The 22,957-nt window shown below is 47.7% G+C and overlaps 1 protein-coding gene and 1 long non-coding RNA gene across 4 annotated transcripts in view; one reads left to right on the top strand and one right to left on the bottom strand.

Annotated features, from left to right (window-relative positions):
• LOC133749760 (uncharacterized) overlaps positions 1–750 on the bottom strand; it is a 63,585-nt gene extending 62,835 nt beyond the window's left edge. For all 3 annotated transcript variants that reach the window (XR_009864635.1, XR_009864715.1, XR_009864695.1), the window contains exon 1: positions 587–750. This is a non-coding gene — a long non-coding RNA (uncharacterized LOC133749760). The remainder of the gene's footprint in view (positions 1–586) is intronic.
• Positions 751–1,170: 420 nt separating this feature from the next.
• PARP12 (poly(ADP-ribose) polymerase family member 12) overlaps positions 1,171–22,957 on the top strand; it is a 41,547-nt gene continuing 19,760 nt past the window's right edge. Inside the window, exons 1-5 of the mRNA XM_062177244.1 lie at positions 1,171–1,502; positions 6,130–6,265; positions 8,842–9,142; positions 11,591–11,692; positions 22,153–22,276. Coding sequence (XP_062033228.1) covers positions 1,171–1,502; positions 6,130–6,265; positions 8,842–9,142; positions 11,591–11,692; positions 22,153–22,276 — 995 coding nt within the window. The remainder of the gene's footprint in view (positions 1,503–6,129; positions 6,266–8,841; positions 9,143–11,590; positions 11,693–22,152; positions 22,277–22,957) is intronic.

The following is a 22,957-nucleotide window of genomic DNA, read 5'->3' as shown; positions in this document are numbered from 1 at the left end:
ACGCGGCCTCCTGAGGGCTGTTCCCGCCGTCTGTCCCGCTCTTCCCCTCCTGGCTTTGTCCTCCCTCGCACGCCGTGTCTTCCAGCGGCTGCGCCTCTCTCCTCCAGCGCTAACGTGGCCTCCTGAGGGCTGTCCCGCTCTTTCCCTCTCGGCTTTGTCCTCCCACGCACGCCGTGTCTTCCAGCGGCTGCGCCTCTCTCCTCCAGCGCTAACGTGGCCTCCTGAGGGCTGTCCCCTCTCGGCTTCGTCCTCCCCACCGCTCTCCTCCAGCGCTAACGCGGCCTCCTGAGGGCTGTCCCACCGTCTGTCCCGCTCTTGCCCTCTCGGCTTTTCCAGTAGCTCCCCCGCCGGCTGGCGACCCCGCAGCGTCCCCAGCTTCAAACACACAACATGGAAGTCCTTCCGGGTCACGACTTCACGCGCCTGAGGCGGCGGCCTACCAGCCCGCACCCCCAACACCCCCTTCCCGCCGAACCCTCACGCTAGACGTGGCTGACTGACAGCTCCCGAAAATGTGGACGGCGGGGTCAAAGGTCACGGGCGGCTCCCATTTAAACAGCTTTTCCCCAGGGCCCCCACAACTCACGTTTCAGTCAGCCAGCGGCTGTCCTCCGCCGCAAGGGTCTTTCACCGGCTTTCGAGGACGAAGGTCCGGTCCGGCGGCCCGGGGGTTCGGGACGCGGTTCCGGGGCGGGCCCGCGGCCGCCTTAAGCTTCCGGCTGCCGTCGAGGGCACCTGCGGGCCGCTCCGCCCTGGGCGCTCGGCCGCCTCTCCCGCTGCCGTCCGGCGAAGGCGCCCCGGGCCGCCCAGCTGCCGGCCCTGAGGCCGGGCCGCCCACCGAGGAGCCCAGCTGCCGGCCCTGAGGCCGGGCCGCCCACCGAGCCCCGCCGGGGAGCCCAGCTGCCGGCCCTGAGCCCGGGCCGCCCCGCCGAGGAGCCCAGGTGCCGGCCCTGAGGCCGCGGCCGCCTCAGCTGCGGCCCGGGGCGAGGCCGCCTCAGCTGCGGCCCGGGGGCGTGGCGCGGCCCCACGGGCTCTGCCTTCCCGGCCGCGCGCGGCTTTCGGTTTCGTTTCCCGCGGGAGCAGCCCGGGCCGCTGGCGGCGCGACAGCCCGCGGGTCGACGGCTCGGGGCCCAGCCGCGCGACGCCCTCGACGCCCTCGCGGCGGCGGCCATGGCGCAGGCCGCCGCGGTCGCCGAGGTGACCCAGGTGCTGTGCGCGGCCGGCGGCGCCTTGGAGCTGACGGAGCTGCGGCGCCGCCTGCGGCGCGGCCTGGACGCCGACGCCCTGGAGCGGCTGCTGCGGGCGCCCGGGCGCTTCGCCGTGGTGGCGCGGGCCGGCGCGGACGGCGGGGCGGCGGCCCCCGAGCGCGTGGCGCTGGCCGTGTCCCCGCTGCGCCTGTGCCGCGCGCACCAGGCCCCCGCCGCGGGCTGCGTGGGGCTCTGCACGCAGCTGCACCTCTGCAGGTTCATGGTGTACGGCACCTGCAAGTTCGCCAGGGCCGGGTAAGGCGCCGCGCGGGCCCTCGGCGGGGCGGGCCGGGACTCCCGGGGACAGGGCGGCTTCCGTGGAGCGCGGACGGCCGCGGGTGGGACGCCCCCGGGGGGTAACATGGCGGTGCGCGTGGGGAAAGTGGCGGCCTCACCCAGGCCCCCGAGCTGGCGCTGGGGGCCCCGCAGAGCCGGCCGCCCCCAGGGTCCTCCGGGACTCTGCCCACCAGCCGTAGCCCCTCGTGCGTGGCCCTCTGAGAAACCCTACCCTCTGCTCAGCTGGTGGGCTTCGCGCCCCTGCTGCTGAGCGAGCACCTCCCTACTTCCTCGTGGCAGCCAGCCGCCGCCCGTGGAATGCGAACCCAGGAGGGCGGAGGTCAGCTGCCCCTCCCCCGCCCCACCCGGGCCTTGAACACCCTGTCTCCCAAGTGGGCGGTGAGATGTGAGGACTGGATGGTGAGCTCTGTTAACGACTTTCGGCTTCATCCCGGATCACGTTTGCCGTCTAGGAAAGGTAGTTGCGTGGATGCTGGCTTGGACAATGCCGTGAGGACCCATGTGGAAGCTGGTCCACTTACTTGGAGAATTTTTCCATTGCTCCTTTCCTGCCTCCGGTGTCCTCTTTTTTCCCCTCATCTTTCTAGCTATCTCAGTAGACAATTTCTTGGTCACAGCAAGTCCTGGAGTCAGCACTGGGGTATAAGCCTTGATCCATGTTGGCATTCAGGGATCCAGGCTGACTGACCTCAGCTCTGCCTCCTTAACACAGGGCTCTTGACCGTTTTGGGTGCCAGGTTCCAGGGGGCAGGTGGAAAAGATGGACATCAGAGGAACTTGCAGGAGGTTGTTGTGGGCCAGGTCCACAAGTGGTAAAATTCCTTGCCTCTGTGCCATTAGCCAGGAGCTGTCTGATGACCCCTCAAGTGTATGGCAGCTTCCAGAAGTAAATACCCAGATGGGAATTTTCCAAGGGAAATGCGTTGTATGTGAGGAATTTGAGAGAGCTGGGGAATTGGCAGTAGTGTGGTAAGAGCATAAAGGAGAAGTGACGAATCTAGGGTTTCTGCTGCTGCTCTCACAGTGTTGTTGATCGACACAGCAAGAGCATTTTAAGACCAGCGCTGCGGCTCACTAGGCTAATCCTGTGCCTGCGGCGCCGGCACCCCAGGTTCTAGCCCTGGTCGGGGCACTGGATTCTGTCCCAGTTGCTCCTCTTCCAGTCCAGCTCTCTGCTGTGCCCCGGGAGTGCAGTGGAGGATGGCCCAAGTGCTTGGGCCCTGCACCGCATGGGAGACCAGGAGGAAGCACCTTGGCTCCTGGCTTCGGAGTGGCGCAGGGCGCCGGCTGTAGCGGCCATTTGGGGAGTGAACCAACAGAAGGAAGACCTTTCTCTCTGTCTCTCTCACTGTCTAACTTTGCCTGTCAGAAAAAAAAAAAGCATTTTAAGTCTGGGGACTGGGAGGAAGCCTGGGGCCCTGAAGTGCTAGTCTGGGAGACACCAGGTCGTGTATCTGGGGGCTGTGGCCTGAGTGGCTCAGAACTGAGGCAGTGTGAGACCTCCAGGAGGGCCATGGCTGGAACCCTGGGCCAATTTAACCTGCACCTCAGGGGAGAATGAACAGCCTGCAGGGGTGAGGCACCTCAGGGGAGGAGGAGCAGCCTGCAGGGGTGAGGCACCTCAGGGAGGAGGAGCAGCCTGCAGAGATGAGGCACCTCAGGGAGGAGGAGCAGCCTGCAGGGGTGAGGCACCTCAGGGAGGAGGAACAGCAGCCCAGGAGGAAGTCTCACAAGATAGATCCCCTGATGGGGCTTTTTATTGTTCACAGTTGATAAAATAAAGATGGCTGCCCTATTCCTATGTTAGTTTCTGAAATTTGGGGTCAGTTTTTACTTGTCTTGGAAATCTGGAGTTTAATATTTATTGGCCTAGATGACTTGAGTCTTGTTTGTTTAGAGAGAGATCTTCCATCCACAGGTTCACTCCCCTAATGGCTGCAATGACCAGGGCTGGGCCAGGCTGAAGCCAGGAGACAGGAACTCCGTCTGGGTGTAAGGGAACCAAACTTGGCCCATCTTCCACTGCCTTCCCCGGCCAATTAATAGGGAGCTGGGTCAGCAATGGAGCAGTCAGGACTGAAACCAGCGCCCATATGTAACACTGGCATCACAGGTGGCGGTCTAACCTGCTGCTGCAACCGTCCTCGTGTGACTACTGAGCGAGAGGGAGGTTGCAGCTGGCTATACTTTCTGTTCTTTTGTGACTCTGCTTCTGTTCCTGAACGTCAGGGTCAGTTCTTTCAGAAACAGGCTGTCGGTCCTGCTGGAGAGCTGGGAAGGTGTCTCCGGTCCCTGACTCCTAGACCTGTGTGGGAACACAGTCCTGAGACCAGCTCACCTTGTTCTAACCTGGGCTTTGCCCTTTGCTAGCTGGTAACCTTGGGCAAGTGATTTTACATAGGAGCTTTAATTTCCTTAGGTGTGAAATGGGGATAAAAGTACTAATTTCACGGGCCCCTTGAGGACTAAACGAGTTAATTCATAAAATACTTGGGAAATGAATGAGTCCTTTTAAAAAAGGGCAGGCATTCAGTCCAGTAATTAAGATGCCTCTTGGGACACCTGCATCCCAGTTTGGGATTGCCTGCATTCAAGTTCCAGCTCCATTTCTGGTTCCAGATTCCTGCTAATGCACACCCTGGCTCAAGTACTTTGGTCTCTGCCACCATAGACCTAGAGAGATTCCGGACTTCTGGCTGCAAGCCTGGCCTGGCCTAAGCAGATGCAGGCTTTTGGAGGAGTGAGCCAACTGATGGAAGATCTCTTGATCTAACAAGTGAATATTTAACTATTTGGGCTTTCCGTGGTTTGTGGTGAATGCTCACTACATTTTAGTGGTCCTCCTCATTCTCATCAGCCATCATCATTATGATTGCTAGTTATATTTAGCTCTGGCAACACCAGTTGATTTGCTCTTCTGATGTTCTTCATTTTTCACCTTGCGTGGCTGCTTCTCACCCTGCAAGTATTCAGCGCAGGCTTTACCCCTCTCAGCGCACTGCCTTGGTTCCTTCCTCAGCTGTCACCCCAGCCCAGACCGGGTCAAGCACCCCTTCTCTGTGCTGATATGTTCTGAACACAGCTGGCCTTGCACTTTCCATTCCAAACCTGTGTCATCTCTGGGCCTGTCACCTCCACTGGATGAAAGTAAGGGAGCCAAGTATGACTCCAAGGTTTTCAGTCGTGCAATCAAAGAAGGAAGTTGCCTTTTACTGAAATGGAAGATCACAAAGGGAAGTGCTAGTCTGGGGAGTTTAGATCCGGGCTTTGGTGCTCTGGACATAGCATAGGTATGTGGCAGTGTCTGAGTTGAGCAAATGCTATCTGCCTAACTCTTCCGGGTCCTGGTGACCCAGGCGGTCATCCGAAGGTTTGTTCTTTGGTTCTTCAGGGTCGCGTGCCAATGCTTGGCTCACAGGTAGTGCTCACCAGATGCTTGTGGATCCAAAGAATGGAGGGGAGGAGTAGAAAAAGGGCTGAGCTATTTGATGTTCCCTGCTTGTTTATTCAGCTCAGTTTTAAGTGCTTACCTAGTGACTGGTATGCTTTGGCTCTTTGCATGACAGCCCTGTCATTGTCATCAAATGCCTGCTGAGAGGTGCTGTTCTGGGCCCATGACCTTGCATAGTCCCGTCTCTTTCTTGGTAAATAAGCATTAGGTATTTTTCATCTTGTAAACTTGCTGGTTTTTCCCTGGTACTTATAAACAGAATCAGGAAGTATTTCTGAAAAATTGTCAGTGAAGATAGATTTTTACCAGTTGTATCATTTTGCCAAGGCTGCCATGACGAAGTACCACAGACTAGGGAGCTTTAACCTAGAAATTTATTTTCTTACAATTCTGGAGACTGTAAATCCCGGATCAGGGTGTCAGCAGATTTGGTTTCTTCTGAGGCCTCTCTCTTTGGCTTGTGAATGGCTTACATGGATTTCTGTGTGTGTGTGTGTGTGTGCCCACCCGCCCGCCCTGATTTCTTAAAAGAACACCAGCTGGACTGGACTAAGGCTTACCATAATGAACTCATTTTAACTTAAATATCTCTTTTAAGACCCTAAGTGTTAGTCCATTTTTCATTACCTTTCAAAATACCTGGGGTGGGTTACTTATGAAGAAAAGAGGGTTGTTAGGCTCAAAGTTCTGGAGGATAAAGGGCATGGCACCGGTGTCAGCTCTGGTAAGGTCTCTGTATCACATTGTGACAGATAGCCATGACAGAATCACGTACAGGAGTGAGTAGTGACATCACCAAACAAGCAGACAGACAGGATCAGACTCAGGCTTTTGGTAATAGTCTTCTGGAGAGAACTAAGCAAGGTCCCACAGGAAGCAGCTTGATCCCTTTTGAGGGCATGGCCTCAACTCCTCTAAGGACCTTCTACTGGGCCCTACCTTCTACAGGTTTCACATCACCCCAATAACCCCTGGGGACCAAGCTCCTGATAATGGACCCCAGGGGAACAAACCACATCCGGGCCATGGCACCCTGTTTCCAGTACATCCCGAAGTTCTGGGAATTAGGACTCCAACATAGCAGTTTTGAGGAGATACAATGCAGGCTGTAACACCATCTCTACTTCTTTACAGGAAGAACTGTAGAAACAATCACAGCCTGACGACTGATCACAACCTGAGCGTGCTGAGAACTCATGGTGTTGACCACCTCAGCTATACTGAGCTGTGCCAGCTCTTACTTCAGAACGATCCATTGCTTCTGCCAGAAGTGAGTGCCAGCGGGGACGGGGAGCTCCTTTATAAGTAATAGAAGAACGGTAACGTGGTTGGAAGACAGGGCTGTTTTATGCCTGAAGAGAAGCCAAGGACCCTATCCTGACCAAGAATCCAAAGACCTGGATTGAATTCCTGATTCTACTTTCTAGGCCTATAACACTGGACTGACTTGGCACTCCTTAAAACCTCCTCTCCTTCCCTGTCATTTGGGCTGGGACCTCCTTTCCTGGGTTTCTATGAGGTTGAGGGAACCTGTCTGGCCTGCGCCTACAGAAATGTGTTACTTACACAGAACTGAAGGGGATGAGAGACTCCAGGAAGTCTAACTCCTATTCAGGGATTGAAACCACATTGGTGGCCAGTACTGGGCCGGGTTGATCTGTGGAGAAGCCTTCCGGAGTGGCAGGCACGTGACTGCTTATTCAGTCACACCCAGGGAAGTTTGAACTATAGTTGATAGGAATTTGCATATTGTGTTTGGATGCCTGCACTGGTCCTGACTTAGCTCAGCAGCCACCACTATGGGATCGATACGCAAGAGATTCACTGGGGTACAGAGCAGAAGGTGGGGAGAGCCTTTTGGCAGTAGCAAGGTGGATCTAGCATGTGGCCGGAGGGAAGGATGGAGGTGGCCGGAGAGAAGGATGGAGGTGGCCTGACTGCAGCCTAGTTCCAGGAAAGGTTCCACTGGGTCAGTAGGAGGTGTTTGTGCTGAAGCTGCTGTTGGAAGCCTGCTTCGGTAACTCTCTGTCCTGGACTGAGCCAGGCCTTGGTGTGAGTAAGGTAGCAGCTCTGGAGGGCAGCAGCTGGGTCATGAGTTACTTGCCGTCTTCATTTGAGAACGGTGTTATCACAATGTGACTTGTACATAATAGGTGTCAACTTTTTTCTTTAGCCTTTTGGAAATTAGTAGTGACTTAAATTCAGCTAGCCCTTATGGGATATCCACTGCAGGTTAGGCACCTGTGGTCAGGAGATAAAAGATCCCATGGTGCCTTTTCAGCAGGCACATTGAATAGTGAGGCAAGTCAGCGGGTGATTGGAATGCTGCCTTTGAGATGCTCTGGTCTCTAGTGTGCAATGTGGGCCCTGGGCATGGCACCCTAGGGTAGATGATGTCAGCTGCGATATCTAAAAGTTGGATGAGGTGAGAGGAGGTGAAGAGAGGGAGATCTAGGAAGAGGAGCTGTTTCAGGCTGCCCCAGAGAGGGGGGAGCCTGCCCAGTCGGGGACATCATGTGCCTCAGCATGATCCGAATGTGGGGTGGGGCTGGGGGGACAAGGCTGCTTCCTATAGGCTTTCTGTATATCGGGAAGAAGTGAGAGTGTGTGTGTGTGTGTGTGTGTGTAGGACGCATTGCGTCTGGAGAGTGGGCATTAACAATTTAGAGCAGTCATCTTGTCAGTTGTATGAGAAGCAGATCAGAAGGAGGTGGCAATAAGTGACCCGTTGCAAGTGTGTTGTGGCCTTTGCTTGGATGTGTAGACAGGCTGAGAACACACTGCCAGCAAATGGGAGTTGAGCCCCTAGACGCCGCCCAGTGTGCTTTACTGCCAGGGCTTCTGCTCTTGGGCAGCTCCTTACTAGGTGACCAGCTGGGGCAGCTGTATGAATCGGGCACCCATATCATGTAGGCTCCTTCATGTGTTTTGCATTTGATCTCAACAACAGCCCTGTGATGTTGATGGCATTATTCCCATTTTACAGGTTAAAAAACTGAACTAGGGCTGATGTGCGGCTTGCCCCAAGGTCAGATAGCTAGTAAGTGGCTGAACTGAAGTTAAGTCCCAGCCGCCTGGCTTTTCCCTCTGGGTTTCACTTCCCAGAGTAGGTCTTTGTTGATCTAAGCCTGAGTTTTACAGCCTCTGTGGCATTCCTGCATCTGTGAAATGGAATACCTGAGAGTTGGGTGGGTGGCTCCTTGGTGGTCTCTGGCCTGGTTCTCATTTCCAGGAACTAGGTGTGTGGAGGAGAGGGAACGGAGTGAAGTTCAAGTCCCAGGTGTGCCAGTAACCCAGTTCAATAGCATTGTGCCGGCTGCTGTTGGTAAATAACAACCAGCCGTTGAACTTCTCTGCGTCTGATTGCTCCCTTGAGACGTGAGAGGCTAGTATTTGGCCTTACCTAATACGCTTTCAACCCCAAGAGCCTCTTTGACTCTGAATTGTATAAAAGCAAGTTGGGAGATTCAAGGGCCTGGGGTAGTGGAGAGTTGGCAAGTCCATCAAGGAAGAGTGTAAACAGATCATTAAGATGCTGCCATCTGATTAACATTAAAATACCAGTTCATGTGGAGGGCAGGGCTGTGGTCACTTTGAAGTTATTTAGGTTTCCCCAATGGAGGGGCTCGTTCTGGGCAATGTGCTCTCCACCTGGTTCCCATTTTAGCCAAGGCTGCCAGCTATGGCTAGAGTGCGGGATGTTCTCATAGCTTTGGACTGTGTAGATGAAGTCACAGCCATGGCTTTGGGGTCCTGCCTCTTGTAGCCTATGAGCTGGTCAGTGGGGAGATGGTGTCCTGTCAGGCCTTCATGAGCGGTTATTTTTTTTTCCTTCTTTGTCAACAGATCTGTCTGCATTACAACAAAGGAGATGGACCCTATGGCTCTTGTACCTTTCAAAAGCAATGTGTCAAACTCCATATCTGCCAGTATTTTTTACAGGGAGAATGTAGGTTTGGCACCCACTGTAAGAGATCTCACGTCTTCTCCAATTCTGAGAATCTGGAGAAGTTGGAGAAGTTGGGCATGAGCTCGAGTCTGCTGAGTAGGCTGTCCTCCATCTATAGAAACGCCCTGGACATCAAGGATAAGAGCTCTTCCTCCAGCAGAGGGCACCCTCCCACTGCAGGCCAGCAGGCAACGTCTGGTAAGGCTGGGGACGAGCTCCAGGCCCGGGCCGGAGGCATGGATTCCAGGCGACTTCTGGATTGTGACTTTGGACAAGTGTGGGCTTCTTTTAACAAATAAACTTGGTTCTTTTCTAGCTAGGGAAGGATTGTGAAGGTGTTCTAGACAACTGAATGTGGTGGTGGGGATGGATTCCAAATGGGCTTAATCTGCACTGAAATTAGGGAATCCGCTGCAGCCGTGCGCACTCGCCCTCCATTCCTACCCCTCAAGACAGCTTGCCTTTCAGTGAGGGACCCCGAAGCTAGGAGTGCCAGGCTGTACAGCTCTAAGGGTGCCCTTTGCATTATATGTTGTTTGTTTTTTTTTTTTTTTACTTTTTTTTTTGGTAAAAATAAATTTTTACTTATTTAAAAGGTAGAGTTACACAGAGAAAGGGAGAGACCGATACAGAGAGACAGAAATAGAGATCTTTCATCTGCTTGTTCACTCCTCACATGGCTGCAATGGCCAGGGCTGGCCAAAACCAGGAGCCTGGAACTCCATCCGTGTCTCCCACATGGGTGGGAGTGACCTAAGCATTTGGGCTACCTTCCCAGGTGTATTAGCAGGGAGCTGGATCAAAAGTGGAGCAGCCAGCATTTGAACCCATGCTAATATGGGATGCTGGTGTCACAGGTCAGGGCTTAGCCCGCTGCACTTCAATGCTAGCCCCTGTTTCGATTTTTAAAAATGAGTGGAAAGCCGGCACCATGGCTCAACAGGCTAATCCTCTGCCTTGTGGCGCCGGCACACCGGGTTCTAGTCCTGGTTGGGGTGCCGGATTCTGTCCCGGTTGCCCCTCTTCCAGGCCAGCTCTCTGCTGTGGCCTGGGAGTGCAGTGGAGGATGGCCCAAGTGCTTGGGCCCTGCACCCACATGGGAGACCAGGAGAAGCACCTGGCTCCTGCCATCAGATCAACGCGGTGCGCCAGCCGCGGCGGCCATTGGAGGGTGAACCAACGGCAAAGGAAGACCTTTCTCTCTGTCTCTCTCACAGTCCACTCTGCCTGTCAAAAAAAGAGTGGAAAAAAAAGCACATTTTAATTTTGGGTCTTGGCCATCTTCCTCACTTTGGTAAATGGAATTTTTCTGCCTTGTTCCATGCTTGTCTTAAGCACTGCAGTGCCTGGTCTATAGTGGGTACTCAGAGAAGTGAGTGTACTAGGATACTGTGTTTATAAAAATGTATTTCCATTTTAAATTTATGCTTGAGAGGCATAGAAAGAAAGAGATTCCTGTTTACTGGCTCATATCCAAATGCCTGAAACTGCTGGGGTTGGGCTGGGCTGAAGCTGGGAACTCAATCTAGGTCTCACACATGGGTGTTAGAGACCCAGTCACTTGAGTCAACATTGCTGCCTTCCAGGGTCCAAATAAGCAAGGAGCGGGACTGGTGCTGGGCAGTGAACTCAGACACTCTGGTGGCTAATGAGCGTCTTAACTCCTAAACCCAATGCTTGTCCCTGGACTTACACTTATTTGAGAATCAGGGGCAAGGGGACTCCTATCTGCTAGTTCACCCTCAAATGCCTGCCATGGCCAAAAGTGTGAAACACATTCCAGCTCTCCCACATGGGTGGCAGGGACCCAGCTACTTGACCCATCACCTGCTGCCTCCCAGAGTCTGTAGTAACAGGTAGCTGGAATTGGGAGTGGAGCTGGGACCCAGGTACTCCAGTACGGGAAGTGGGCAGGTTCTAAGAGCAGTTACTGCTGCCCTGGGCGAGAATGGTAGGACTTTCCGGGTCCCACAGGTAGGGTTTTGAGTTCCACCCCATGGTGTATCTGAGGGACTTGATTAAAAAAGGGATGGGGAGGAAGATGAATGGCAAAATAACAAATGATTCTGAACGAAATTGCTATTGCTAATGAGTTTTATATGCTTGTTTAGGGATGAGTGAGTAGGGGTGAATGTAACAGGTAAAGACTCGTTGGAGTAGGACTAACGAAAGTAAACTGTGAAAGCACTTAGAGGCCTTTTTAAATGAAGATCCTTGGAAAATTAAACTTTCATTTTGAGATGTAAGCTTTCTGTTTATTGCCTTTTTCTTGGTTTTTAACCAGTTCTAAAAGTTCACTAGCAAGTGTTTTTGACATAGAACCCTATCTAGTTTGTAAAAAGTAGCCCTCTGCTTACCCTCTCATAGAAAATTGGGTGACAGACAGAGGGGATAAAGAAGCCTGTCCCTGGTAAGCGCCATGTAACCTTAGGTTTCTAGCTCCTCCCTGAAAAGGAGGGAGCCCGCCCCTGTGTCTGGGGTACTTTCACCTGTAGCAGAAAAGGTTTTCTCAGCTGGCCTTCCCACTTCTGTCACGTGCGGAGAGATGAATGGATCCTCTTTTCTCCTTAGTGCCTCGTACTACTGTAACCCCGTATCAGAGGCTGTGCTGGAAGCTGACAATGTCTTTGTGGTATCTCTTTGTAGAAAGAAGAGGCAGTTCAGGTCCTGTGTCCCCAAGCACTCCTAACCAGGAGGAGAGTGATCAGATCTGCTTGTATTATATCCGGAAAAGTTGTAGCTTTCAAGGTAAGTAGGCAGAGCCCCTTCATTCCACATTCCACTTGCTTCTGGTTCCTAGAGCTCTACGCTGAGGCACCCGATGGACACCTCCAGAGTGCACTGGGGCCTGGCCCTCGAATCTAACCAGTTCTGAGGTTACTCTGTTGGGGGAATTGAGGAAACTAGATGAGTTTTAGCCAGCATATCTGTTAGTTTAATGCTGCAATTGAATGTCAAGTGTTGATCTTTGGTCAGCTTACCATGAGGTCACAGGCCTATGTGAGACGGGGATGCTCAGTCTAGGGGATCAAAGGTGTCACTTCCAAAGGGTGATAATAGACTTAGGAGCCTTAGAAACTGGCAGAGACCTTACTGAGGAGGATATTTGTGTTGGCTCTTGGGGGTGAGGAATTGTGTAAATTGGAGGTTTCTTCTGTGTTGTCCAGTGAAGCCCGCACTCCCTCTTTGATCGGAAGAAGCAGTCATAGTTCTGTGTGTATCTGTGTTTTTGTTCAGCCTTTGTTTTCTTCATAACTGCTGTCCTGGGCTTTGATAAAAGATTCTCGTGCAATTCAGTGACAGCCCTTAAAAGAACCACTAAACTGCTTGTTCCATTCTTCAGTCTTTAAAAATTATCCAAGTAGTTCGTGAATACTTGGACTTTGTAAAAGAGTCCAAGAATACAGACTAAAGCGTGAAGTCCTTCGTCCTTCCACAAAGTAAACACTTGCTCTGTGGTTGTGGTGTTTACATGTTTGTAATATGGAAGAATGTCATCATGTATTCAACCTGCCTTTATTTGACACTATTTGGAGATTTTTTTTTGCCATGTCAATATATGTACATCAACCTGATTTTTATTTTTAAAGATTTATTTATTATTTGAAAGGCAGAGTGACAAAAAGAGATCGATCAACCTTCCATCCTCTGGTTCACTTCCTAAATGGCCACAATCACCAGAGCTGGGTCAGTCAGCAGCCAGGAGGTTCTTCTGGGTCCCCTACGTAGGTGCAGGGGCCCAAGAATTTGGGCTGCCATCTACTGCTTTCTCGGGCTCATTAGCAGGGAACTGGATCATTAGTGGGCAGCCAGCACTCCAACTGGTGCACATTTGGGATGCTGGCACTGCGGGACAGGCTTTAACCAGCTGTGCCACAGCGCCGACCCCCACCAACCTCAATTTTAAAATAACTGTGCAGGGGCCGACGCTGTGATACAGTAGGCTAAGGCTTCCGCCTGTGGCGCAGGCATCCCATAGGGGCACTGGTTCAAGTCCCGGCTGCTCCACTTCCAATCCAGCTCTGTGCTATGGCCTAGGAAAACAGTAGAAGATGGCCCAAGTCCTTGGGCCCCTGCACCCCCATGGGAGACCTGGAAGAAGCTCCTGGCTTCTGGCTTTGGATCAGCACAGCTCCAGCCATTGCAGTGAACTGGGGAGTGAGCCAGTAGATAGAAGATTGATCTCTCTCTGCCTCTCCTTCTCTCTGTGTAATGCTGAATTTCAAATAAATAAATCTTTTTAAAAGAAAGAACAACAACTGTGCAGTTTTTAATTATAGTTCCATTCTGTTGAGCATCTGAGTATGCCTGTATATTTCCATAGACTCCGGGAAATGGAATATTAGGTCAAAGAACATATGCCATATATAAGGAGTCTTCAGAAAGTTCATAGAAAATGTGTATTTTGAAAAACTTTTGAAGATTTTATTCATTTGAAAGGCATAGAGAAGGGTCTTGAAAGTCAGAGTTACACAGAGTTACACTCCTCAATTGGCCGCAATGGCCAGAGCCGTGCCAATCCGATGCCAGGAGCTTCTTATGGGTCTCCCATAAGATGGACTTGGGCCATCTTCTACTGCTTTCCCAGGCCATAGCAGAGCTGGATTGGAAGTGGAGCAGTTGGGACCTGAACCAGCGCCCATATGGGATGCTGACATTGCAGGCGGTGGCTTTACCCACTTCACCACAGTGCCGGCCCTTCAAAACATTTTCAAAATAAACACATGCCTTTGTTCTTCGACCCTCCTGAAGGTCAACAAGCAAAATGTCTTGAACATCCAAAAAAGAAAAAAACCTGTTGCCGTGATCCTGACTCTTGACCAGTCTGCTTTGGCTTTGCCTGGGCCACTTTCACTTTTTGGTAACCATTGCTATGGTTGTTCTCCAGGGGATCCTCCTGGTAGAGCTGTGCTTCGTCTCGTCTTCCAGTTCTTTGAAAAACATGCTTTAGGATTTTGATCCCACTAAACATTTCCACTGAAAGCTCTTGTCGATAGCTCATCTGGGCACGACAGTTTGACCCTCCTGAGCATAAAGTGCTAACTTTAATTTTCAGTCAGAATTATGTAAACTGAGCCACTTGATGTCTGTGGTGTCAGCCCTCTTTAATCAGGGAGTGAAGAAGGTAAATTGTGTCTTCACAAATTGATGTGGATGGTCTGCTGCTGCAGGCTTCGTATTCAACATTGTTTTACCCCTTCTTAACAGGAATTAGTCATTTGTAAAGTGCTGGTTTCTTTAAGGCATTGTCCCCATAACTTTTTTTTTTTTTTAAATATTTATTTGAAAGTCAGAGATACACAGAGAGACAAGGAGAGGCGTGGGGTAGGGTGTGGAGGGCCTTCCATCCACTGGTTCACTCCCCAACAGCCAGAGCTGTGCTGATCTGAAGCCAGGAGCTTCTTCCCACGTGGGTGCAGGGGCCCAAGGACTTGGGCCATCTTCTACTGCTCTCCCAGGCCATAGCAGAGAGCTGGATTGGAAGTGGAGCTGCCGGGTCTTGAACCGGTGCCCATATGGGATGCTGGCACTGCAGGCGGTGGCTTTACCCACTGCGCCACAGTGCTGGCCCCTGACCTTTTCATAAAGTCAGTGATTCCACCATTCTTCCACTCAATCTTCACCATCAATTTGAGGTTTGTTCTTTCAGTTTCAGCAGAATTTATGTTGTTGTGATAGGGTCTCCTTTCAAATTGATGTTTCATCCTTCTCAGGGCCTCAAATCGTATATTGCTCAGACATGTTCTGAGAAGTGAATACAAGTTTATTAGTGCAAAAAAACTTAATCCATGCATGGGTTTTTCATAATATACATTTCCCATGAACTTTTTGAAAACCCTTGTATAGATTGAAGAATGTATGTGATTTCAGAAGATTTTAATTAGAAATGTACAAATAAATCAGTCTCCCTCACGCTGTTTTTCCCAGCATCCAGGTTTATTTCAAGAATAAACTGTAATAACCCATTCCTTGAATATTCTTCCACAGAAAGACTTTATACACCTGCAAGTGTATATGCTGGTTTCATTCTTAATCGAGGTACACTGGCACACTCTTTCCTACCTTGCGTTTATCGCTTAACTAAGTGTTTAACTGTTTAGAATTACTATATGTTCTTGTGGTTCAAAATTTAAAACGTAGAAAAATGAAGTCTTTCCTCATATTTTCTCCACCCACCCAGTTCCCTTCAACAATAAATATGTGCAAAGGCAATCATCTCTCAATATCTTCTGGGTGTCGATTCCAGGAAACCTGCAGATGCCACAGTCTGCTGATGCTCAAGTCCCATATGTAATTTGGCATAGTACTTTTGTACATCCTCCCATGTACTTTATTTGTTTATTTATTTTTGGAAACTTCTTTTTTTTTAAATCTTTTTATTTTTAAAAAAGATTTATTTATTTGAAAGAGGGAGACAAAAAGGGATCTTCCATCTGCTGGTTCACTCCACAGATGGACACAATGACTAGGGCCAGGCCAAAGCCAGGAGCCAGGGGCTGCTTCTGGGTGTCCCACATGGGTAGCAGGGGCTCGAGCACTTGGGCCATCTGCTGCTGTTTTTCCCAAACTATTAGCAGGGAGCCAGATTGGAAGTGGAGTAACTGGGACATGAACCGTTGCCCACATGGGATGCTGGAGTCTCAGGTTGTGACTTTACTTGCTGTGCCAGAAATCTGGCCATGTGAGTCGTCTTTTTTAGATTTTTAAAAAATTAATAAAAACAGAACAGATTTCATGTATTTCACAGATAAAATAAAAGAATATGATACTTTCCCTCCCTTCTCTTTCCTTTTAATTTAATTTTATGATGTTTTTTTTAAAGATTTATTTATTTTAATTTATTTGAAAGGCAGAGTTACAGGGATAGGAGGGGACAGAGAGAGAGAGAGAGGAGAGAGAGAGATCTTCCATCTGCTGGTTCATTCCCCCCAAATGGCCTCAACAGCCAGGGTTGGGCCAGGCCGAAGCTAGGAGCTTAGAGCTTCTTCCAGGTATCCACATGGGTGCAGGGGTCCAAGCACTTGTGCCATCTTCTACTGCTTTCCCAGGCACATTAGCAGGGAGCCAGATTGGAAGGAGTAGCCAAGACTTGAACTGGCACCCATATGGGATACCAGCATTGCAGGTGGAGGCATCACCTGCTACGCAACAATGCTGGCTCCATGATAATATTTTTAAAATTTACTTTATAATCACACACTTAATCCTCCACTAAGAACAGAATTCAACAAAAAGTAGAAATACCACAATTCCACAGGAGTATAGTCAAGGACTATAAACAACAATCAAATCCTAAGATGTTATTTTCACTCATTTACATTAATTTTTTTGTACTGCTTGCACAAATCAGAGAAAACATAATATTTGTCTTTGGGTCTGGCTTATTTCACTAAGCATAATGATCTCCAGTTAAATCATCTTTTGCAAAAGGCAGAATTTCATTCTTTTTTATGGCTGAGCAATGTTGTATTGCGTATATATACCACATTTTCTTTATCCAGTCATCTGGACATCTGTGTTGACTGTGAATTGAGCTGCTATGAACATGGGGTTACAGGTAACTCTTTCATATGCTGATTTCATTTTCTTTGGATATATTCCCAAGAGTGGAATGGCTGAATAATATGGTATACCGATCTATGTTTAGATTTCTGAGAAATATCCATACTGTCTTCCATAATGGTTGTACTGCTTTACATTCTCACCAACCATACTTTTTTAGGTTATTTTTTTCTCCACATCCTCACCAGCATTTGTTGTTTTTGATTTTTTGATGACGGCCATTCTAACTGGGGTGAGGTGACACCTCATTGTGGTTTTTATTTGCATTTTCTTTGATACCTAGTGATCCTGAGCATTTTTTTCATGTGTATCTTGGCCATTTGATTTAATCCTTTGAAAAATTCCTGATCTCCTTTGCCCATTTCTTGGCTGTGTTGTTTGTTTTTTGTTGTTGTTGTTGAGTTCTTGAGCTCCTTATACATTTCAGATATTAATCTCTTATCAGATGCGAACTGTGTGGAATGATTTCTGGGGTTTCTATTCTGATCTGTTGGTCCATATGTCTGTTCTTGTGCCAGTACCAAGCTGTTTTGATTGTAACAACCTTGTAGTATGTCTTGAAATCTAGTATTGTTATGTCTCTTGGCTTTGTTTTTATTGTTTAAGATTGATTTAGATATTTGGTATCTCTTGTGTTTCCACATGAATTTTAGATCTGAAAAGAATGCATGTGATTTTGATGGGATCACATTGAATTTATAAATTGCTTTGAGTTGAATGGACATTTTGATGATAATTCTTCCGGTCTGTGAACATGGAAGATTTTTCCTTTTTTTGGGTGTGTTGTCTTCTATTCCTTTCCTTAATGTTTTATAATTTTCATTGTAGAGCTCTTTTACATCCTTGGTTAACTTTATTCTAAGATACTTAAATTTTTTGTAGCTATTGTGAATGCAACTAATCTTAAATTTTCTTTCTCGGCCATGGCATTGTTAGTGTAAAGGAATGCTATTGCTTTTTGTGTGTTGATTTTATATCTTTCAACTTTGCTGAATTCTCTTGGGCGTTCAGTAGTCTCTTAGTAGAGTCTTCGTTACCCCATACGTAAGATCATGTCATCTGCAAACAGAGATAATTTGACTTCCTCCTTTCCCATTTATATCCCTTTGATTTCTTTTCTTGCCTAATAGCTTTGGCTAAAATTTCCAGAACTATATTGGGTAGTAATGATGAGAGTGGGTATCCTTGTCTGGTCCTGAACCTTCATAGAAATGCTTCTAGTGTTGATATGATGCTGGCTGTGGGTTTGTCATACGTTGCCTTGATTGAGTTACGCTTCTTCTATACCCAATTTAAGGTTTTTATAATGGAAGGGTATTGCATTTTATCAAATGCTTTCTCTGCTTCTGTTGAGATAATGATGTGGTTTTTATTCTTTGTTCAGGGGATGTATTATATTTGTTGATTTGTGTGTATTGAACCATGCCTGCATATCTGGGATAAATTCCATTTAGTCCAAGTGGGTGATGTGTTGTTGGATTTGATTGGCTAGTACTTTATTGAGGATTTGTACATCTATGTTCATCAGGGATGTTAGTCTATTGTCTTTTTTATATTGTACCTTTTCCTGATTTTGGATTTAAAGTGTTGCTGACATCATAGAAGGAGTTTGTGTTTAATTTGTTAATTGAATTTGTTTAATTTAATTTAATTAATTTGTTTAATTGAATAAGAAGATTGGCATTAGTTCTTTAAAAGTTTGGTGGAATTCAGCAGTGAAGCCATCCAGTCTTGGGTTTTTCTTTGTTGTGATGGTCTTTATTACTGATTTAGTCTCCATCTTGGTTATTGGTCTATTCAGGATTTTTTTGTCTTCACGCCTCAATTTTGGTAAACTGTTTGTCCAGAAATCCATTTCCTCTAGATTTTTCAATCTGTCAGCATATAACTGTTTGTAATAGTTTCTGATGATTCCTTTTATTTCTGTTCTATCAGTTATAGAATCTCCTTTTTCATGTCTTTTTAAAAGAATTTGGGTCTTTTTTGTTAGTTGGGTCAATGGTTGATTTTATTTTTTTAAAATTGTTCTACATTTCACTGATCTTTTGTATTTTTTTAAATTTCAATTTTATTTCTTTAATTTTACTTCTTTCCTCCTACTAATTTTGATTTTCGTTCTTGTTTTTTAGGTCCTTGAGATGCATTGTTAGATCATTTATTTGATTTTTGATGTAGGTAGTAATTATTATAATCTTCACTAGTAACACTACTTTCTCTGTATCACATAAGTTTTGGTATGTTGTATTGTTGTTTTCATTTGTTTCAAAGAATTTTTTGTTTTGTTTTTTATTTCTTCTGTGACTCACTGATCATCCAGGAGCGTGTTATTCAGTCTCCATGTGCTTGAATATTTTGTAGAGTTCCTTGTGTTGTTAATTTCCAACTTCATTGTATTATAGTCAGAAAAGATACATGGTATGATTTTAATTTTTTGAATTTGTCGAGGCTCATTTTATGGCCTAGTATATGGTATATCCTAGAAAATGTCCCATGCACTGATGAAAATAATGTATATTCTGCAGCTGTGGATAAATGTTCTATAGATATTAATTAGATCCTTTTGGTCAAGAGTGTAGTTTAGCTCTGTTGTTTCCTTTTTAACTTTTTATCGATCTATCCATTGATGAAAGTAGGGTGTTGAAATCTCCATTATTATTGTGAGGGAGCATCTGTCTCCCTTTAAAACCATTAGCATCTGTTTTAAATAGCTGGATGCCCTAGATTGGCTGTATTTATATTTATTATAGTCACATCTTCCTGTTGAAGTGATCCCTTAATCATTACATAGTGACCTTCTTTGTCCTTTTAACAGTTTTTGTTTTAAAAATCTATTTTGTCTGATATCAGGATAGCTACTATTCTTTTTTGATTTCCATTTGCATGGGATATCTTTTTCCATCCTTTCACTTTGAGTCTGTGTGTATTTTATTGGTAAGATGAGTGTTTCTTGTGGCAGGATGTTGATGGGCTTTGTTTTTTAATCCACTCAGCCAGTCTGTACCTTTTAATTGGAGAATTTAGTCCATTTAACATTCAAGATTATTATTGATAAGTAATGACCCAGTCCTGCCATTTTTCCATCAATATTCCTATTGTTTGTTTTGGATCTTCTTTGTACTTTTACTAGGAGCTTTTCTGCCTTCACATTGTTTCATCAGGTGAGTGTGTTTCTGTGTGTAGTACATCCTTAAGTGTCATTAGTAAGACTGAAACTCTTTCAATTTTTGTTTTGTAAGATCTTTATTTGTATAGTATTCTGGGTTTACAGGTTTTTTCTCTTAGGGTTTGGACTATATCTTTCCATTCTCTCCTTGAATGTAGGCTTTCTGTTGAGAAATCTGTTGGTCTTTTTGGAGATCCTTTAAAGGTAATCAGGCATTTCTCTCCTGCACATTTTAGGAAGTTTTCTTTATGTTTTACTTTTTAAAGTTTGATTATAATGTGTAGTGGTAAAGATCTTGTCTGATCATACTTATTTGCGATTCTGTGTGCTTCCTGTATTTAGATGTCAGTGTCTTTCTCCAGATTGGGGAAACTTCTGTTGTTATTTCACTGAATAAGTTTTCTATGTCATTTTGTTTTCCATTTCTTCAGAAATTCCCAAGACACGTGTATTTGGTCACTTGATAGTATCCCAGAGATCCTGAATACTGTTATTGATTTTTCTTTTTCCTTCCTTTTAAAATATCTATTTCAAAATATTTTTCTTCTAACTTGGATATTCTTTCTTCTGCCTCACTGAGTCTGTTGTTAAGGCTTTCCACTGTATTTTTCATTTGACATATTGAATCCTTCATTTTTAATATTTCAGTTTAATTTTTTTTAATGTTCTCTATCTTCCTGAAGAATTTCTCATCCATGTCAGGTACCGATTGATTTCAGATAACTGCTTCTCTGCTTTTGCGTAATCTTACAATCATTCCTTTGAACTCTTCAGGCATTTTGTCCATCTCTTCTTCACGGTCTAATGCCAATGCATAGTTGTGTTCCTTTTGGGAATCATGTCTTCCTTGCTCATGTTTCTTGTATCTGTTTTCTTTTACACACTGGAGTCACTTGTTGGTATCTCCTCTGAAGGCCTTGTTCTTGGAAATGTGCCTCTGTGGCTTGCTGGAATGCCTGCAGTTTTACAGTGGGTATTCAGAGGTGTGTGTGGGTGGGGCAGGAGTCCACAGTGCCACTCAGGTTAGGCATGGTGGATCTCCGTGACTGTCCTCAGTCGGGGGAGGGGATGATCACACCGGTGCGTTCACAGCCCTGGTCCTTCTCTGTGCCAAGGTTCCTGTGTACCCCACCCGCTCAGGCACACACACCCACTGGAGGTCCCTTCTCAGCACTCAGGGAGTTGGGAGCCTCTCGAGTCACATTAGGTGAGTGTCCGTAGACCCAACCACACCTCATCCCTTATCAGTTTCCTGGCCTCTGCAAAGCTCACAGTCACAGGGTGCGGGGGATCGTTCCCGGACTGAGCTGCCCACCCCACAGGGTCAGTTGGAACTCTGCCTCCGCAAGCTGAGTCTGGCCCTTTGGTGGGGGGAGAGGGAATCGGCATGGTCCCTTCACGGAGCTAAATGGGTGCCCTGTCTCCCACCAGCTCTTTAAGCTGGACTCAAATTCAGTGCGGACCGTGGAGTTCTTCCTCAGATGAAATCCACTCGTGGTGCATGGGCCGCTGCAGCCTCCAGTGGCCTTGCTCTGCCCTTGGCCACCAGGCACTTAGGAGGGGAAGAGCAGGGAAGCAGCCTGAGCGCCTTTCATGGCACTCAGTGGACGCCCTGCCCCCGCCGCCACCCCCCGCCGCGCGCCCCCCCAGGCTCCCGCCGCGCCCCGAGGCCCCCACCTTTTTCCGTGTGCTCCCCTGTGTGCTTGTGGAAGAACCTCATGGAGGCTGCTGGAACGTGGAGGAGAGACGTGCGTGTTTCTCTAGGTAGCAGGGCTGGCTTGAGCAGATGTGAAGCAGGCAGGCAGCCAAGTGCTCAAAGTGACAACGCGCAGGTGAGGACCTGGCTGCCAGGAGAATGGGGAGGAGCAGGGCAGCAGCCGGCTGGACACCACAGATCTGGGCCGTTGTGAACACGTCAGCAGGGGTAGAGCAGTGCGCATGAGGACCTGTAAGGAGGTGGGGATATTTTGAGGAGGGGTGAATCTCTGGGTACCTGGAAGAGATCCAAGCAGCTGGCATCACACGGCTGATGTACCTTTGGTGTAGGACATGTCAGGGTTGGGATGAGGTTCTGGCACAGATGAGTCTGTCTCTGAAGTTGTACACAGGCCACAGGTGTAGCAATATTGAGCAGTCAGAGTGGGGACGGGATCTTTAGCTTTCTCATGATCAGCTTATTTACTGTCATAATGAAATTCATAGATGGTGTAACCCACTGACATGTCTATTTTAAGAATCAGTGTAAGAGCTTGTTAAAAAGGGAGCCATAAAAAGAAGATGCATAATATAAAAAAAGTATATATTTCAATACCTACATGCTAAGTGTGACTGCACTAAAAAAATAATAAATAAATTGGAACTGCCTCCTGAATTTCCAGAATATTCTTGGGTTAGTTAGGAGTACCACCCCCTTTGACAGTTATAGGGCTAAGCCATGCTGTGTGCTACCATGCTGTCTGTCTGCTTTCTATTTTTATTCCAGATAAGTGCTATAGAGTTCATTTCCATTTGCCGTATCGATGGCAGTTCTTGGATGGAGGCAAATGGAGGGATTTGGATAAAATGGAGCTTATTGAAGAGGCGTACAGCGATCCCAGGAAAGACAGGTAGGAATAATGTCACTGTCTCTGCTTTGTCCCTGGTTTTCTTTTTTTTTTTTTCCTAAAAGATGTATTTATTTATTTGAAAGGTAGAGCCACAGAGGGGGAAAGTGGGGGGGGGGGATTGATTGATATAGTCCATCCACTGATTCACTCCCCAAATGGCCACAGCAGCCAGGGGTAGGCCAGGCCAAAGCCAGGAGACTCCTCTGTGTCTCCCATGTGGGTGCAGAGGCACTTGGGAATTTTCCACTGCTTTTCCAGGTACATTAGGGAGCTGAATCGGAAGTGGAGCAGCCAGAAGTTGCACCAGTACCCATATGGGATGCTGATGCTGCAGGCAGTGGCTTTACCTGCTAGGCCACAGCGCCAGCCCCGTGACTGGGTCTTTGTGTGTACTGTGAGGAGTTTGGTTTAAACAGCAGTGTTTGGTGTGGATGTCTCTCCCCACAACCAAGCCTGGTCTAGAGGTGGAAGCTCTGGGCTGGAAATTGAAAGTTCATGTTCACACAGGCATTTGGGGGTGCTCTTTTCCCACCTTCCTTTCATTTCAGGGAGGAGCTACAGGTAAAGGAGAAGATGTACCAAGGCAAAAAGTTCTCAATTATTTGCTCCTGGGATCAGTCCTGTACATATTCTATGCTCATTTATTAGTACAGCAAAGCAAGAAATGATGATTTATAAGGT

This window comes from Lepus europaeus, chromosome 1, assembly GCF_033115175.1.
Source record: "Lepus europaeus isolate LE1 chromosome 1, mLepTim1.pri, whole genome shotgun sequence".
NCBI lineage: Eukaryota > Metazoa > Chordata > Mammalia > Lagomorpha > Leporidae > Lepus > Lepus europaeus.
The sequence above is the reverse complement of the archived record's forward strand: the minus strand, read 5'-3'. Positions and strand labels throughout refer to the sequence as shown.